Raw genomic sequence first — 18,515 nt, 5'->3', positions numbered from 1 at the left:
CCTGTGAGTCATCTGATACAGAGAAATCTGGGAAACTACAGGTCATTCTTTATTGTCAAGATTAAAATGCTAGTCTGTTGTAAGTTCACATCTTCTATTCAGTCATATATTTTGAGCACTTACTTTTCTCAGGAGATTAATAAAAAAGAATTCTTTGCTTGAGACCATGCAAGGCTTGGCAAAAGAGATAAGCATTTCTCTTCTGAGGCAGCTGTTGAATAATTTTGCAAAATTTTCCAGATGTAGTTTCCAGATGTAGTCTTTTTTTTTTTCTTTCCACGTTGCTGTGTATGGGAGGCAAAACTCATCTTCAGAGTAAATCTGGCTGACATTTTATTTGCTTGTATATCTCTTCGTAATAGTAATGCCTGAAAGGATGCTTTTAGTAAACTGCCTGTATAGTGCCTCAGGCAGTTCATTGTGCTCAGCTTTATTTGTTCCAGTGCTATGATCTGTTTGTTGTAGTTCTTTCAGTTCTCTTTATCTCCTTTGTTTCTTCCCTCTGTCTATAGTGTTTTGAGGCAGCCTAGGCTGTAAACTAGAAGAGAGGGGACCCTGAGAATGAAAGCATGAGGTAATGCTGGGGTACAGATGATGACGATGATAATAATAATAATGAAATTAGCTCTTCAGTATATCCTGAAGTCATAACAAAAGACCTGCAGAATGTGTTTGGGGTTTCAGGTTTTTTTAACTTATTGGGGCCTAGAAGCAGACTTCTGACTCTTCCTTTTGAAGTGTGAGGTGGGCACTGAATGGGTGTTCTGCTCCATGTGTAAGACATGACAAGTCTATAAAGTAGAAATAGATCACTGAGTAAATGATTGATACTAGAAATACTCAGCCTTTGAAAAATTGGAGTGCCCAGTTTCGTCAATCTGAGTTTTCACTGGATACTTCAAATGTAACAGTGCAGTGGAAACAAGAGGGAAGCCCTGGGCAAAACAACTGTGGCTTGAGTGCTTGAGCCTTTGCGTCACTGTACCAAAGCTGTTGGGTTTCCACCCAAACACAAAAAGTTGTCTCATCCCATGCCTGGCAGGGCTTGGGCTTAAGGCCTCACAGCTTCACTCATTTCATTTGTATCTGTCCAGGCTCTGTATCACTTAACCAGCTGCAGCGCCTTTTACAAAAGGAGACGGAATATTTTTCGTGTTGTTTTTAAGAATTCTGCTTAATAAATACTGCTCCCTGCACCATGAATGAATCATCTGTGAGCACTTTCAGAGAGAGGAGATCGCAGAAAGTTGGGATTAGAGTTTATGCTCACATGAAGTCCCATTAACTCACGGGAATGCTCTTACTGACCTTGGTGACAAAGTCACAGAATTAGAGCTCTGACAGAAAAGCTCGTTGTCTTGGCTAGACAATGAAATGCCAATAGAAACAAATTATATTTGCTCATAGAGTGCTGTATCCTAGGCAGAAATGTTATGTCCTTTGTACAAATATTTTAAGTAAATGTACATTTTAAGCAGGTAGTCAGATTGATAATGTCTTTTCTTGCTCCTTGGGGTTTCTGAAACTGCAATTTTGTTATTTTCTTAAGTTCTGTAATGTTTTACCTGAATTATATTCATTTTAATGGCATTAATTGCAGCACAATGATACAGTTTAGGAAGAGAGAGTATCTCCCCCCATGGTCAAAATACTTAGATCAAGAGTTGCTTTGATACCATTCACTGTACTGTTCAGAATATTACCAATAGTGATAGTTTACAGAAGCCCAGCTCTACCATGGTTTTAGGTTCTGAACTTTTGTATCTTTCTCCCATAAGATTGGGCCAGATATGTAAAGTACCATTGTAAAGCTGGCCCAAATTAGAGAACGTAAAAGGTTACCTTCACCCTGACAGCGTAGTGTTCTTCACAAGGGCAAAATTCCTTGACCTTCCCGTAATGTGAGGAACGTTACAAAACAAGACGGTACCACCTTAACTCCCCCAGACTGTGGGCCAGCGTTGGTTTTGTTGTTTTTGTTGTTATTGCTTTGTTTTTTATTTTACTTACAACCCTTATTTTTTAATGTTTTACAGGCATTATTGTCTCAAGCCATTATTTCAATTAAAACGTTTTAGCTGGCTAATGATGAGTGACAGAGGTAGAGGTGACCAGCGCCAGGTTCAATCTCTCAGCGGTGGAGCAGTAATTGGATTGTGTTCATTAGAGCACAAACAAAACCAGTGCTATTAAATCGCAGTTTCCAGCACAGCAATGCAATAAGGAGTCTGTGGAAAATGAAGGAGAAAGCCCACTGGTGAAAAATGGCTGCTTAGGTGTGGATCAGAACGTGCCTTTTGCCTGGTCCTGCCCTCCATCCCTTCAGTGTCCCAGTGGAATGTGAACTGTGCAGTGCTGATGGCACTGAACTGACAGGATGTTGTAGGGACTTTTTAATTTTTTTTTATTTTATTTGAATTTTAGAGTAATTATGTCTAAGCAACAGCAAACCGTATTCTGCTGTTAACTGATCTAATTTTAACATACCAGAAACTTAATTCTTGATTGAGGGAGTATTTTCTCTTTCCCTCCCCAAAACTGACCTCAGCTGCTTGGGACATATTCCTCTTTGTTTCTTCTTATTGCCCTGGTTTAAACACTGCAGCTGTGTTTGACCACTAACAAAGGTATTCCCCTCAAATGTTCTTCTGCAGTGTTAAGACAAATGGATTTTGTTTTGTTTGGTACAGTGCAACAGTTTTGGCCAAACTCCTTTATTTGCTGTATGTGTTTTGCACGTATTTCTAAGCACCAGAGATGGTAGGTAAGGGTTACTGTATGAAGACATCTAATAGTGAGGGAAGTTGTATTTCCCATGTGATCCCACAGCAATACCAGCTTCTCTAAGATTGTGTAGGTTTTGACAGATTTTGGTTTTTTTTACATTAATATTTCAGATAAATCAGTGCGTGTGGGGTGTATTTGTTGTTTGTCTGTTTGGTGTTCTGTTGTTGTTTGGGTTTTTTGTTTGTTGTTTTGTTTTGGTTTTTTTTGTTGTTGTTTTGGTTGTCTGTTGGTTTTGGTGGGGTTTTTTTATGAGACTAATCACTTTTGTTTAGAGAAAAAAATTAAATTACTGGCCCCTCTCATCAAAATGAGACTTAGACTCAAGATCAGGTAGAAGAATACAAAAGCCTGAGATGTCTAAAATAACTGCTTCAACATGTTAAATGTCTATGGACAAACATGTTCTGACTAGTATTTTTGAATACTTATGCTAAGAAATACTTGATTTCATCTGCCTTACTGACCCTGAACTCAGCTCTTACTTGTTTATATATAATCAGTTATGATATGTTTCCTTTTCTTGCTGTCAGTCTCATGAAACATTTTTACATCCCACAATTTCTCCATTAACCCCAGGCCAGAGGACTGTGCTTGTTCTGCAGGCTAAGTATTATTATGTCATTTCCAAGCTGCATTTTGTGACAGATCCTCATGTCAAGCCTTGTGCTATGTTTGTTTACCGCTCTGGACCCCATCAAGGTTCTGTGTCTGCTCTGCCCACTGGCTCTGTGTAAGGGAGCATCTGTTTACCTGATGTCTCTGCAGACAGTGATTTAGATGAGGCTGAACAGGTTGAGAATGAGGGAAAAAAAAAATCCTTAAAGAACTCGTCAGTTTTGGCTTTATTTACAAGGTGTTCCATGGCAGACACTTCTCATGCAGACGTGCCTGAGCTTCCAGCTGGCTGCCTGGAGGACAACTTGCAGTGTGGCTGCTGCACCTGCACATACCCATTAAAAAACAGGTGTAAACCTGTGCTCAAAGAAGTTATGTCAAGGGGATACTGTGAGCAGTTACCCAGACCAGTGCAGCGCTGGATATCCAAGCTGTGGAGGCACAAAGGTAAAAACCAGCTCCTTGCCTCTTTTAAGTGTTGAATGTTTTTAATCTGCTCGTACAGCTGATGTTTGTATGCCCAGTCCAAGTCTGGCATTGGTTACAAATGTTAAACCTCCCCAGGGCAGCACTTTGTGAACATATCTTTTGTGTCAAAATAAATACAGAGGAGAGGAAAATGTAGGCGAATTTAATGAACTGAAGGAAGTTCAGATGTGAGACATGTAAGTTCTGCAGTAAGACCTGCAGGTTAGTACGGTACAAGTATGATGACAGCATTTCTTCCTGCTCAATGCACAATTTCAGTCGAAGAGAGAAATTTTTAAGGTTACAGAGTAAACATTTTTTTTTGCCAGCCATTTTAGAAGCTATTAATTGAATGTCTGTGTCTTAGGGACTCTTTCTTTGCTCCTTACATGAGTTAAAAATTAGAATTTGTAGATGATTTTTATAATTATATAAATGAAATTATTTTTTTTTCTTACAGTGGAGATAATAAATATGGAGGAACATGATGAAATAGTGAATAATACAGAGAAAGTGCAACAGGAACTGCAGGAATGCCTTCAGAAATTTACAACTTTTCAGAGATACAATTTCCAGTCATGTCCTTTCTAGTGATTTTTTTGTGGAAGTGCTAAGATTAAAAGTGTATTTCAGTAAAATTGCTGATTCCAGGCAGAATCAGACTGGAATCAGTTATTAAATTTCAGTTGTTTTTTTTTTCTTTAAAGTACTTCAAAGTATTTTTTAGATAATCTAATGTGTTTGATTGTAGGGCCTCACTGTAGTCCACAGAGGGGTCAGATGAAAAAATTTGACTCCTGTCATATTTATCAATGCAAATGTATAGATAATAAATATATTTTAATATAAATATTATATATGTAATCCAAATATATATGATCCAAACATAAATATAGACATATAATAAAGGTTGGGCTTGATCCTGGAGGTATTTTCCAACCTTAATGATTCTAAGATTCTATGAAATATCAGTTTGGATTCTACCCTAGCACAGAAATGTAAGATTTTCTGTTTAAAAAAAAAAAAAATTAAAAAATCTGAATTACTCGTTCTCTGAGGATAAGGAAACTGTTAATGTTAGAAAGTGAGGTTGTAATGAAGCTGTTTATTCAAATGGTGCAACTTAAGGTGTTTAGCGGGTACAGAGCTATCAAACAAGAAAAAAGTTGGAACTGAAGGTGAAATAATTATTGTGATGATTTGACATTGTGATGTTTGAGTCATATCTGTGTGAATGCAAAGTGCTATATGATGAAGAAGTGATTTTCGTGGCTTGAACTTGTGTTACAAGATTCTGGGGGAGGAAATCTCTTGCCAGTATCTCTGGGTGGCTGCAGTTGGATACTGGGTTGCTATGGGAACACACGTGAAGGCTTGCCTGGTTAAGCATCTCTAAGTACAATGGTATTTTCAGTCTGGGGATTCAAATAATCATCCTTGCTTCTTTGCACTTTGAATTAATTAACTGCTTATCAGTTCTTTGAGCAGAACTGCAGGTTAGATTTATCTTTTCTGTCATATATATATGCATATTTGGGGCTCTCTCTTGCCCCTTGTAGAAAGCTGACCTGCAGTGGAAACTGGACCTAGCTCCTTTCCTCTGTGGTTGAGCCCTTATATTGCAATTCAGATCTTATTCTGTCGAAATGCTTCTGGTGAGGAGGGAAAGATGCCACTGGATGACAAAGCAGTGCGTGAAACAGGAGTAATAACAGCATCAGTCACGTTTTTTGGATGACCTTTACATTTGAATGTGGCTGTTTGCCTCATTTGTGAGGACTAGGGACAATATCAAAGGTCTGCCTTTTGTTAGTGATGTGCAAGAGAGTGAGAGGTAAGCCAGAGGCAGTGCTGAAATGTGAAACTTGTGAAGGGTTAAACTTCTCAAGAGGAGATCTCACATCATGTATGACAGATTTTTCCAGGCTTTGCTTCACAGGCATCATGCCTGCTCTGTTTCTGGCAATTGGGGTATCAGGCACAGAAAGGCCACTCTGATTCTAGCCCAGAAAAGAGGTTGTGGTTTGTAGGGGTTTCCTGCAGCAGTTGTTAGTTTCTAAAAAGCAAACCTCAACCTTGTGCTCCAGTATTCATGTCCTAGTATTCATTTCTGTTTTCATATGCTTTTGCTGCTGTTCTGATGCCTTATCTGTCCTCATATCGCTTCGGCTCAGAGCTCTCCCTCAGCAGCATCCAGTCCTCTCACTGTTATTTGGCTCCAGCCCAAGAGCCCATTTGGGGTCTTGGGTCCAGCTCCAGGGAGCAGGTGTGGAGGGATGTGGCAGTACTGTAATTCTAAGTGTGTAAGATACCAAAATAGCAATATTCCTACCTGACAACATTGCACTGTAGTGTTGTATTTGTCACAGCAGTCTTGCCTTATCCTGCACCATGTGTGCTATGGGACCTACTCTGGTCCTTTGCTGTGCCATCTGACCCTCCTGAGCCTCTGCCTGTTCTTCCATCTTTTTGCTGTTATGTGTTTGTGGTGAGGGGTAGGAGAAGCTAGAGGTTGGCTATGGTCCCTGACTTTGTCGGCAGTTACCTCCTTAATTTCTCCAGCAAACTTTGGAGCAAAACCAGAGCTGTGATGTGGGTGAGAGGAACAGGTGGACCACCAGCCCTTGAACTAAAGTGGCCAGGTGGTGCTTAGTTTGGGAACCCCGTAAACTGCATCTTCTGCTACAGAGCCAAGCCCCAAGGACACATCCCTCCCCCTGCAGAGATCAGATCTGCTGGAGGATGGGCATGGATGGGGCAGTGAGATACTAATGAGCCTGACCCTACCCTCAACACTGTTTTGTTTTTCTGGTTTTGCATCAGGAAAGAGCAAACTGTTATCCACCTCTAACAGGTACATCTGGGGAAAAGGGGGTGTGTCCCCCAAAATAAACATCAGGGAGTAAATAGTAGGTAGATGCAATAGAGCAGATTAAAGTTGCAGGGGGAAACAAGGAGTGGTATCTGGGCTACAAATAAGCTGCATTTCAGTTGAGTCTAAAGAGTTATAATTTCATAAACTTTTCCGTTTGTTCAGCTCCTGGGAATAAACTGCCTTTGTTCCCAGATGTACTGAAATGTTTATTCATTAGACTTTAATAAAGAAGGTCAAATCTCATATCCCTTAATCATTGTTGGTAACTGAATGCTATTAATTGATTAGTCAATACCTGTTAGCATGATAAGACGACAGAAACCCACAAGTGACAGCAGCCTTCAGTTTGTGTATTCATTCTGTAAATTATTAATAACTACTATTGATCCTCTCCTAACTGATGAAATGTTTCTTTTTTGAAAAGTAACTTTTTTTTCTTTAACTGATAAACTAGATTTAATTAGGAGCTTTGTTGGCTATTTTTCCTCCAGAAGCCAATCTCGCTTTGCAAGTTCTTTGAAGGAGTGGTCCATGTTTACATACCATGACTGTTTTCTGTATTATGTTCTTTCTTAGTATCTTGAAATATTTGTGAGTGTAGTCAAGGCCGCTGATCCAGGCAGATGTTTTCGCAATATAATTTCCTCAATAGGAAGTATGGAAAGACCTTTATCAGTTTCATTACTGGGTTTCTCACTAACACTTATGTGAAAACCCAAGATAAATAAGCCCATGAAGCTAGAAATAGAAGCAGGACAGTATGATATTTTAATGGAAACATCTGCAGCTTTTCTTTAGAAAATGTAAAATCTTGTAGATAGATAGATCTACACCATTCTCTCTCTTTTCTTCTTTTTTTTTTTTTTTCAGGTGGGCAAATAAAGACTTTAAGTGGTTTAACCAGCACAGTGCAGCAGTTTCAGTACAGGGTTGAGAACAGAACCTGGTTCTCCTGCTACCAGTCCATTAGTTGATGACCAGAGTGTTCTGCAGCCTCTATCCAGGACAGCTACACTTTCTTCGTTATAGTTTCATTCAGTCCTGCCACGCTAGCTCTGACCATCTGTTTTTCCTGCTGGTGCTTTTGCCATTTGTTCTGTGGCTGCCTTATGCTTGGAACGATCCTCTTTCACAACTCCTCCATAACTACACGTACCAGGACACACAGAGGGAACTGATTGCATTCTCATGGTAACAAGGCAGAGAGCCAAAAAAGGATAAATTACGATGTATGAGTGAGGCTTCCAGCCTGGCCTGTTGCTGAACTTTATTCAACCCATCCTGGTGGCTCAAGAGGATGAGGCAACCCACTAGAATATAACTTGTGTCGTCCCACTAGAAACTCACTCACATGTGACCAAAGTAAGCACCATGGCTTATTCAAATCTCAGTTTGTGTGCTGAAGTAAAAGGCAAGAGATGATCTTAAGAAGTTGAGAGGTTTCAGGCTGTAATCCCCTTCTAATTTCCTTCATTTCCACAGCAACTTGCCACACTTGCTGCAGGGCTTGGAGCTGATGTTTTCCTCTGCATTTATGAGGATTTATGGCATCAGAACTAGATTGAGACGTTCCCTATTCTTATTGTTCTATTCTTATTGTTCCCTCACTTGGGTGTCTCAGCTCCAAAAATTGCAAGGTGGAAATAAAATTGTACGAAGAAAATGGATGAGGAATCAAACAATTTTATGGGGTAGATTAACCTATATTCTTTTCTTCTTCTTGTCATGCACAAGTGCACATTCTGTTTCTTCTAAGTCAGACCGTGTGTTCTTCTGGAGGCGAAACCTGTGACCCGACTGTGTGGAAACTTTACTATTGCACTTTAAAATATTGAGAGCTGGAAAGCAGAGACGTAGAACAAGTGTCAGGAAAGCTTCTGAAATTTAAGACAGTCCTAATAAAACTTCCTATTTTTCTTTTCTGTTTGGGTTATAAAAGATGACATGTTGAGGAAGACAGCTTTCTGTTTACAAACAACAAGTTCCCTGCATGGTTGGATAACTGTCATAACAAGTGCTGGCTTATGCATCAGAATTGCTGAGCATGTGGTGCAAAACTTGCTCAGCACATGTAAATTTTGACCACAAACTGTTTTAATATATGGCTTCAGTTTCATTTCATGATTATTGCTTTTTTAGTTTTTTAATTCCACCTCACACCCCTGTCATAGTGTTTGAATGAACAATTTGGGATTTGCATGGACAGCTGTGAGGGTCTTTACATGTCAACTCACAAAAGCCACGTGGTGCATATGTAGAAGTGTCCTTTAATTGCTTTTCTTTTTGTCTTTTAGGTCTCTCAGCAGCCAAACTGCTGACTGAATCAGGCTTGAATGTGGTGTTGCTGGAAGCCAATGACAGGGTTGGTGGAAGAACTTTCACTGTAAGGGTAATTATCTCCAAACCCATTTATTCTACATATACAAACTTAGAGTATATACTATACATGTAAGGGGAAGATTTCTGGAGTACTGGAAGGTGGGAAATTTCCTGACATTTTAACAGCAAGAGAAGGGAAAGACTGGCGTGATGGTGAAGACAGAATATTTCTGTGTGATCTGTAGGGTATGGAGTCATCCATCTGGTAAGGAGAATGTGATGAGTTAAGTTTCAAAGTAATTTCCTAGGGAGAGACACTATTGAAATCTCTATGAAAAACACCCATAAGGTCAACCATGCTGTGAAGAGCCTTGAACTGAACCTTAACAAGCCCCATGAGGAGTGGTGTAGGCTAGAGGAGTGGCTGGGAACTCAACCTGAATGTTTCCCTTTACTTTACCTTCTGTTCTACCTCAACTTGGGAGATTCCCCCTCCCACCCTGCTCGTCAGAGAATCTTGCCCGTGCTACTTCCTGGGACAGTCTGTTTTAAACCAGTCGTTGCTGAGATGCCAGACCGAGCAAGAGCTGCACACACGTCTCTCTCCATCCTCTCTCTGCTTGTCAGGCTCTTTTCTCTCATGTTTGTTTAAGACCTGTAGCAATGGGCCTGCTAAGCTATTTATGAACTAATAATCTGAGATCTGAGTAATCACCACACCAGAACTCCACCAAAGAATTTATGTTTTTCCAAGGGGAAAGGAATCTGAGCCAAAATACTATGGGAGTGTTTAATTTCATTTCATTCCTCCAGATTGCTCTTTTAACTTGTGTGCTATTTACAAAGGACTTACTGGCTTCTTTGTTTTTTTTCCCTTTTGTGTATGATAAACTAGAATAAGCAAGTCAAATATGTGGACCTTGGAGGAGCTTACGTGGGGCCAACACAGAATCGTCTCCTGCGGTTATCCAAAGAGTTGGGAATAGAGACCTACAAAGTGAATGAAGTTGAGCACCTGATACACCATGTCAAGGTAAGAGGCTCTCAAGCATGCTGCTGTAGGCAGGCAAGTTGTAGTGATCTCCTTTCTCACTGTTTTCCTTCATGCTACAGCGGAGTTACATTACATGGCTGGGCTTCGCGAACGAAGATTTGGGAAGGGCTCTACCCACGTTTGTTGCAAATACAGCGGAGTAGACTTGTTAAAATATGCAACATCTGAGTTTGTTGGTGAAAAAAATAAGTATGTTGGTAATAAGGAACTCGTACAAATTACTATATGCACACACACTTACGTGTGTACCCTGTGGATGGATCCTGTTAGCTGATGCCTTGGTTCAGGTCTGACCTCTTAGTTAAAAGCTCTCAAAATCTTCGTTGTTTTGGACAGTGCAACTGTCACTCTTCTGTATGGGTCAGCTCTGATATATACTGCCCAAGGTGTCTGAAAATCCCTTTCAGAATTCCTAGATGTATCTTAAAGCAGGCTGAAAGTTTGTCAGGATGGGCTTCCTAAACCAGTGACAATTATTATCCCGACTGACAGAAACATGAAGAGGTTCTGTCTGGTTTTGCTGATAGGGAGACTTAACATGTAGAGTAGCAAAAGGCTCTGGGAGTCAAACAGTCTTGTGGAGGCAGATCTAAATGCTCTGTTCATGATCAGGAACAGAATGGCTATGGCAAAGCTGTTAAAAAGCCCACGTATTCTCAGTAGTCATTACGCTTTCTCCAGAAGAGCATCCCATCTCCTTTCCTGATATAGACCAGTGTTGCACTCCCACAGAAAGGAAACTTTCTGTGTTAGTTCCTGAGAAAATTATCACTGAATCTTATTATGTGCTTAGGAAAAGCCATTATGCAATGACTGGCAAAATACGTGTCAGTAGTTGGTGTTTGATGAAAGGTTAAAGAAAACATTGACACACCTAAAGACAGCCATAGAGAAAAGATGTTCTGTCAGTTTTCCATTATTTTTTCCACTCAATTATTATAATAAAGAATTGTGTTCTCAAAGTGATTTGTTTTGTGGTGACGGTCCACAATTACCATTTTTGTAGTAGAACTGGTGGGTACATCCACACTGTTCTGTTTCATGTGCCTCTGGCACTGTCCACAAAGCCAAATTTTCTATTTATTCACAGTATTTTCCTTCAAATCACCCAAACACAAAGAGGAGGTCATGCCATGAGGGGAAACCTTGATAGGACAATTGATGTGGCCAGTCAGGATGATAGCATGGTGGCATTCCAAAATGCTGCCAGAAGTCACTGAAGCCAAAGGTAAAGCTGATTTATTGTTAGCAGCCAGTCAAGCAAGGCTCCTTGTTTGGTAAGCCAGACCCCATTTCCTTTTAGGATCTCTAGGAAACAGGTTGTGGAGGAATATTGGTATTACTATGCTAGTTGAAATAACATTTGATTTCCAATCACCTCTTATAGAGTGAGGAAAAGGCAGAATGGCACAAGAGTAGAAGTTCAAGCTCTTGACAAGGGTAATCTGTCTTCCCCTTGAGCACAAGTGTCTCACCATATGAATTGCCAGAGATTGTGCATAGCCTTTTACCATCATCCTTGCATGCCTTTTAGCCCAGGATGGAGTGCTGGTGTGAGTCAAGGATCTCAGCTTTCCTCCCTATCCACCACTGACAGGAGTTGCTGGCACCCAGCAACATATCCCAGGCTGGCAGAGAAGGACATTCCTTGGCTTTTCTGTATGTTGGGGATAGAAAAGGCCTTGAATTTGGATGCTAAGACATTAAGGCACAAGTCCAGGGAATCTATACTATAGTATGACTTGTATCCAGAAATCCAGATGTGGGGGAAGCCACTCTGCTTCTGGAGGCATTCAAGCCATCCAAGCCTGGAGGTCTCATCTATTGTGGTCATTCCCAGTCAAGTGTTGAAAGTCTCCAAGGAGAGACATCCCAGCTGTGGGCTGAGGTGCTCACAAGGCATGCTAAGAAGCAGCAGGTTGGATTCAGACAAAGTTTTTAGGCTCAACTGCCCGTAGGAGCTCCTGAAGTGTGTGCCAGCACTCCCTGGTAGCCAAGCAAGAGGTAAAGGGAGGAGATATTCCACATTCAGTAGCACTTCCTTTGAATCTCCTGATTTAATTAATTTAAAATCCTTTATTTCCATTTTTCTTATGTTTATACAATTGTGGAAAAGTATTTGCATATTTGAAGAATTAATCACAGTAAAATAATTGGCACGTGAGCACAATATAGTAGACATATGCACTGTCATGTGGCCAAATCTTCAGCCTCAGGCATTTCATGTGTGTGGAACACATTCCTGACAGGTCTCTCAGCCACGTGGCTTGTCCATGCTCCCCCTGTGAGTGGACAATGCTTTTGTGTGTTCCTTGAAATCTCAGCAGTACTCCCAAGTCAGCTCGCAAATCAGATTCCAAAATAGGCAAAGGGCTGTCGACCCTGTGTGAATTTGAGTTCACTGTGGCCAAATATTATTAAATTCTGGGCCACAAAATTATCTGAACCCAGAGAGGCAATGAAACCTAAAGGTTTTAATTTTTTCTTTTGCTACACAATCAGGCATCACAGTGCATCTTGTAAAATCAGCTGCTGTTTTTACATATACCCAAAGGCAAAATCAAGCCTTTCATAGTTAATTAAATTCATTTTAGAAGCTTTTTAATACAAGTAATATATGCAGCTTCTTTGTACTACAAAATGAAAAGAATGCATTTTGTTGATCTCTGGGTGGGTCTCTGCTAATTAGGCTTTACCAACTTGATTGGGTTGGATGGTTTTTACCTCCTTTAATCTCTTTTAATGTCAGGTTCTATTGTGAGATTATTTTTGGTCTCGCTTATATTGCATGTGATATCTTCACAGAAATTCAAAATTATATTTCTTGCCCTACATTTTTTTTCTTTTCCCTCCACTTGTTAAGCAGCCTTTTTCATGGTCTTTGAAAAGAGATTAGTATGTTCTTTTCATTTGTGTAAATACTGGTTCATCAGCCTTAGTGAGAAAATTAGTATAGCTCTGCAAGTAGTATTTGGTAGGCAAATTGCTGCCTGAACACCATTGATTTTCAATAGCCAACTGAAATTAGGTTCATAAATCCAGATTTGAGAAGCAAAAGCAGAACTGTCTGAGAATTCATCATCTCTTAACAGTCTTCCCACTAGACTGGTAGGCAGATGTAAAATCTTAAAAATGCTTCTTAAAATGAGATAACTTTTCCTTAGCTGCCCAAGAGAGAATTCAGGATCCTACCTTAAATATGCAGATTTGCAGCTTTTAACTGGTGGTGTTTGTTTCCCCCACCAAAACGAATGACAGTTTTTGTCTTTCAGAAAGCAAACCAAAGTACATATAGTACAGGTAATTTTTACCTTTATTGTGTAACAATCCCTGGAAAGAAATGTTGAAATTTGAAAACACGCCAGCTGTCGTGAGGGTTTAATTATCACATTTTCCCTGTAATTCAAACTGTACTTCACTTCTGTGCCATCTCAATAGCCATGCAAACTTCCTGCATTTTAAATCACAGATTTACCAATGTTATCAATTGCAACATCGGTTCCTTGTCTAAGGTAACTGTGGAACTGGTTTGCTTTGCTCCCCTAAATCTGTGTAAAGAAACACATATTTGTATGACTGGTTTGCCCAGTGAATCTTTTTAGAACTTCATTCCTTCATATACAGTAAGGATGACCTACTCTTTGTCCTGCTATGGTGCCAACTGAACATCCCCAATCCCATTTTCACTGATGACAAAAAGGCTCCTTCCTGGCTACATCAGACCAACAAAGCTCATTTTTTTAAAACATAGTCGTTAGTCTGTGGTAGATCCCCCACTGCTGTTGATGCTTCTTGTCATTTTTTTTGTTTTGAGATGCTTTTTGCCACTGGGACTTTTTATGGGATAACGCTATTAGCCTTCCTGGACCTTCCCCAGATTATTAAAAGTGGCAGTAACACTTGTTCTTTCTAATCTCTGTTGTCTCTGTTGTGCAAACTGTGGGCAGTGCTAACAGCTGGCTGAGGTAGCTGGCTATTTTGACCACTTTGACAGGGTGTTGCACCTGAAACAGTCCTCATATGGTTGTAATTAAATCCTGCAAGTTGCTTCTTTAGCACCAGAAGGCACGTTTGGCATTGTGCACATCCTGGGGGCTCTTTCAGGTTCAGATGCTGGGTGAAACAGGAAGCATCCCCTCCCTAGTCACTAGACAGGTTCTTGACATTGACTGGCCAATACTTCATTACCTCAGTTAAGTTCTCTTTAAGAGGCTGGAGTTTCCTCGTAATAATTCATCTGCCAGCAGCACTGGCCAGAGGTGTTTGAATGCATGTCATGCCCACTTGAAGTTTGGCACCACCTTTATACAAATATAAACAATTAGCATCTCCAGGGATAATGCTAATGTGAACCTTGTCTGCAGCACGTCAGGAAGGTGAATATTTAGTCTTATATACACAGTGCTTCTAACTAGGACCCAAATCTACACTAATTTTGTCAGGTTACATACTAACCTGAAGTAGATTTGCAGAAAAAAATTTACAGCCCTCTTGGGTGTCATTCATTTTCAGCACTATTGTGCCTATTAAAATGCAGTTTGCTGTGGTCTTGTTCATGAATAAAAAATATGATGGTCATATTGTATTGGGATTTAATTAACAGCTGGATAAGTGACTGCTGTATCTAAAGTTATAGAATTTAATGGTGTTTCTTTTGTGATATCTGTGATATATGCACTGGAGCTAAGCAATATGATTTATTTAAGCTTTTGACCCGCTTCTCTGCGAATCTGAGGGCAGTATCTCCTGGCATAGTCTGTAGTATAGAGTGTAACAGCTTAAATGGATTTTTGAATGACTAGATAAATGTACTTTCATTGTTCTTTGTATATCTTAATTAGAGTGCAGTCAGAGAATGAAGTCTGTGAGACTCTCAGTTGCCATCAATTTAAGGGAGGTAAAACAGCCTCGTGTTTTGGGGTTTCTTTTCCCCTTATTATTGGCAATTTGTAAATAAGAACTTGGGGAACTGAGAAGAATACATCTGAATCTGTAAGAAGCTGGGCATTTGGTGTCTTTACTGGATATGAGGATGCAGGTATTTCTCTCACAAGATTCTGTGTCATTAATCATATTCACTTGTAGCCTCAAAAGTGAGTCTGAGGTTGACTAGGCTGAGATTGGTGAAAGCATCTTCCAGACTCCCAGAAAAGGGTGGAGCAGGCTTTGGCATGAGTATAGGAAAAGCTGGGCTTGTTTGGTCTCACTGGACCTGCCCTGTAAATAAAGGGCTGGCAGTAATTGTGAGAAGAAATTTCATAATTAGGCCTTTTTAAATTAAAATATAAATATTTTTATTTCAGCAGCTTAAAAGATGCAAGATTATGTACAGCAGATCTGCAGAATGATCTCTGTCAAAGGGGACTGTAATGCAAGATTTTGCAAGGAGTGTTTATTGATCAAGAAGATTGACTGGAAGGCTGGAAGCTGTGACCTAATGATAGCATGAGGATGACAGTAGTGAGAAAAATGAACTGTAAATAAAGTATGAATTTCTTAATTAAATTTGAGTTGAAAAAATCTTCCTTGGTCTTAGCTTTCCCAGGCCGCATGGTCTGTTCCCGAGGAGATTAGGAAAAGAATTAGAGAAGTGTGTATTTAATACAAGATCAACCTGGTGAACATACTGGATTTCATGTGTCTGTAAAATTTTATGTAAGATTTAATTTTTTTAGGTAAGGAGTTTAATAACCTGAAGTATCTCAGAAACAAAACTACTGACCCCAAAGTCATCTTCTGGTTAAAACCAGTGTTCTAGTTGTGAGAGTATGTGTGCCTTGTCTGCTCAGTTATATTATGGGCAGATGCTCTCTTGAAAGCTTTCTCCCAAATGAAGCTACTCTTTTCTTCTTTTTTTTTTTTTTTTTTTCCCATTTATTTATGCTCATTTATCTACTTTTGGGAGGGGAAAGAGGATTTTTCTTAAGACTAATTCTAGAAATATTGTAAAGTTTTCAGTTGATTTTTGTTCACTTTGTTGACTGGTTTAATTCAGGTTTGGAAAGCCACATGCAGACCCAGTTTCAAAGAGTATTTACAAACAAAGTCCCTATAAATCTGTGCTTCATAAGACACTTTAATGCTTTTTGTAAAGGTAGTTTTTCGTGTCTGAAAACAAAAAAATCCCATTCTAGTAAGAAGGAGATTTAGTTAATTATTTTCACAGCTGATTGGAAGAAATATACATATAGTTATATAGAGGATCTAAATTCAGAGCAGATCCTCAGTTTTCCTTTCTGAATCACTTCAGTGTTGTTTCTCTCATTCTGTCTATATTTTAGGTAAGACAAGTACTTAACGGATTGCATGACGTGGCAGAGTGAAGGTGGACTTATTTCTATAACATGGCAGAAACAAGTTGTTCCTGCTTAGCTCCATTCCTTTTCAGAAAGCGTGTTTCAAGCCACTGTGTCTGGCTATGAACACTTAAACTGGAATTACCTTACTTGACCAAATTCACAAGACACACTGGCATGCACAGCTGATCTCAAATTAGATATTGAAATATATTTGAAGGACATTTTGGCGTGTCTAAATATTGCAGCTTTGCAGTTATATCAGTTATACAGATTGTCTTATGCTGTGTTTATATTTTCTAACCTATGTATCTTTTTACTTTTAGTATATCTGTCAGTATAGTAATCAGCTGAGCATATGAGCTCCTGAATAGTTCTGCAATGAAGGGAACTTCAATGTAGTTCAATGCTGTTACAGTTTCTAAGTAGGCCTGTGTACCTCTCTCAGTTTGGTCCAGCTACTTGCCATATTTTACTGAGAATTATGATTATAAAAGAGGCTTACTTTCAAAGAAACATACTGGTTTTAAAAAACCCAACAGAACTAAACAAACACCCCTCCCCCCCCAAACAACAACAAAACCAAAAAACAACTCCCACAAACCAAACAAAAATGATACTTTTTCACAAGGCAGCAGATGAGAAACAATATCTGATACATGTACAGAGTTACATCCTGAAGTGATCCTTTTCTGGTTCTCGTTTTCCTCCTCATGACTTTGCATCTTACTGTTCCAGTGCTTTGTATGAATGACGTTCCTGGGATTTTAAGTTGAGAGAACAGGGTGTGTGTGATGTACCAGTGCTGTGAATCAGCAGAGGGCACTGCTTGCCAATAAACCTGTGTAACTGTGAATTAACATGCAGAATGAGGTCTTGGTGAAGTGAGCATCAGGTACCCCACTGGTTACTACCAGTTTAAGTGGTTTAGCTGAGGGAATATCCGTGCTCCTTCAGTGACACGGAGAATGCACCACACCGTCTTGTTTCTTCCAAGGAAAGCTGATTACATTTATAAGATGTTTATACTGGTATTTCCTGGCATGTCCTTCCTCAGCTAACCATTTACTCGCTGTCATCCTCACAGGAAGAAGTGTGTGGAATTTGACCCCTATGCCCTCCTGAGTGCTGGGGCTGATATTCAAGGGGTTACTGATATTCAGTTGCCACATTGTGGTTTTTTTTTTTTCCACCTGTAATAACCCATTTCTTATGTCAGCTATTTGACCTGAAACAGAGCTCATGTATAAAGGAAGCTTATTTCTGCACTTACATGGGTCCATTGTAAGTAAGCCAAATGTTGGTTGACGTGAAACAGATGGATGAGAAAATCTGTTGGGAATTGCAGCGTTTGTGACAAGCACTGGATTTCTCATTTCCCTGTTGGTTTATTCCTGAGACAGCTGCATTGCACGAGTTTCCTCCCTTATGGTTTCAGCGTCTTCAGTGAGCTTTAGCCCCCACTGCAGCAACAGCCTTTGTGAGCAAGTGATCGATACAATAGCAGGTAGACTTCCAACTGCTGTGTTCTGTTCAGCTTTTGGAAACGTTGCAAGTGGCATCATGAAATTATTTCTAAAATTAAATATATGCCTGTATTAAATAAAAAAGGGTAAGAAATACTTCTGAGCATTGTAGTACTGGTGCTGAAACACCATGGCAAATGATTGGAAGGGGTGGTTACTATTGCTGTTTCTATACAGCTCTGATTTAGGTATAAAAATATTCAAAAAGGAAACATGTTGTGCATCTTGGACCATATTTTTCATCTGTGTTTTGTTATTCTTTAGGGATTTTTCAGCACTAGGAGGTATGGAGAATGCTATTCCCAGTAAGATGATAGCAATAAGCAAATTTTGCCTAAATATCAAAAAGGTTGTTGTGTTTGCAAAAATGCAAATTCAGCAAAAGTAGAGCTGAAATGTTTCAGTTTGTTGGTAATTACTCTGAACTTTCTGTAGTCTTTCTTTGGTGCTGTAATTTTTGTTTCTGTGTAGAGCCTAGTCTGGCAGTTGCTTCTCAAACAAAATTCTGATTGACAGCTCCTGGAGTTTTGTTGGTACAAGAAATAAGGATCAGGCCTTAGGAGATGCCTTAGGAG

General features: G+C 39.6%; 1 protein-coding gene across 2 annotated transcripts in view; it reads left to right on the top strand.

Annotated features, from left to right (window-relative positions):
• The window catches only part of LOC113998857 (amine oxidase [flavin-containing] B-like), a 54,538-nt gene that overhangs the window by 9,619 nt on the left and 26,404 nt on the right, over positions 1-18,515 (top strand). The window contains exons 1-3 of one of the 2 annotated variants that reach the window (XM_039380205.1): positions 3,831-3,849; positions 9,040-9,134; positions 9,960-10,097. Coding sequence is in view for 1 of the 2 variants with exons in the window: in XM_027741914.2 (XP_027597715.2) it covers positions 9,040-9,134; positions 9,960-10,097 (233 nt within the window). In the remaining variant the exon portion in view is untranslated. Of the gene's footprint in view, positions 1-3,830; positions 3,850-9,039; positions 9,135-9,959; positions 10,098-18,515 lie in introns of those variants that run through there. The other variant, XM_027741914.2, reaches the window with a different exon arrangement.

This window comes from Pipra filicauda, unplaced genomic scaffold (assembly GCF_003945595.2).
Source record: "Pipra filicauda isolate LSUMZ 115617 unplaced genomic scaffold, ASM394559v2 scaffold18_size4552066_pilon, whole genome shotgun sequence".
Taxonomy (NCBI): Eukaryota; Metazoa; Chordata; class Aves; order Passeriformes; family Pipridae; genus Pipra; species Pipra filicauda.
This window is presented reverse-complemented; position numbering and strand designations above follow the sequence as displayed.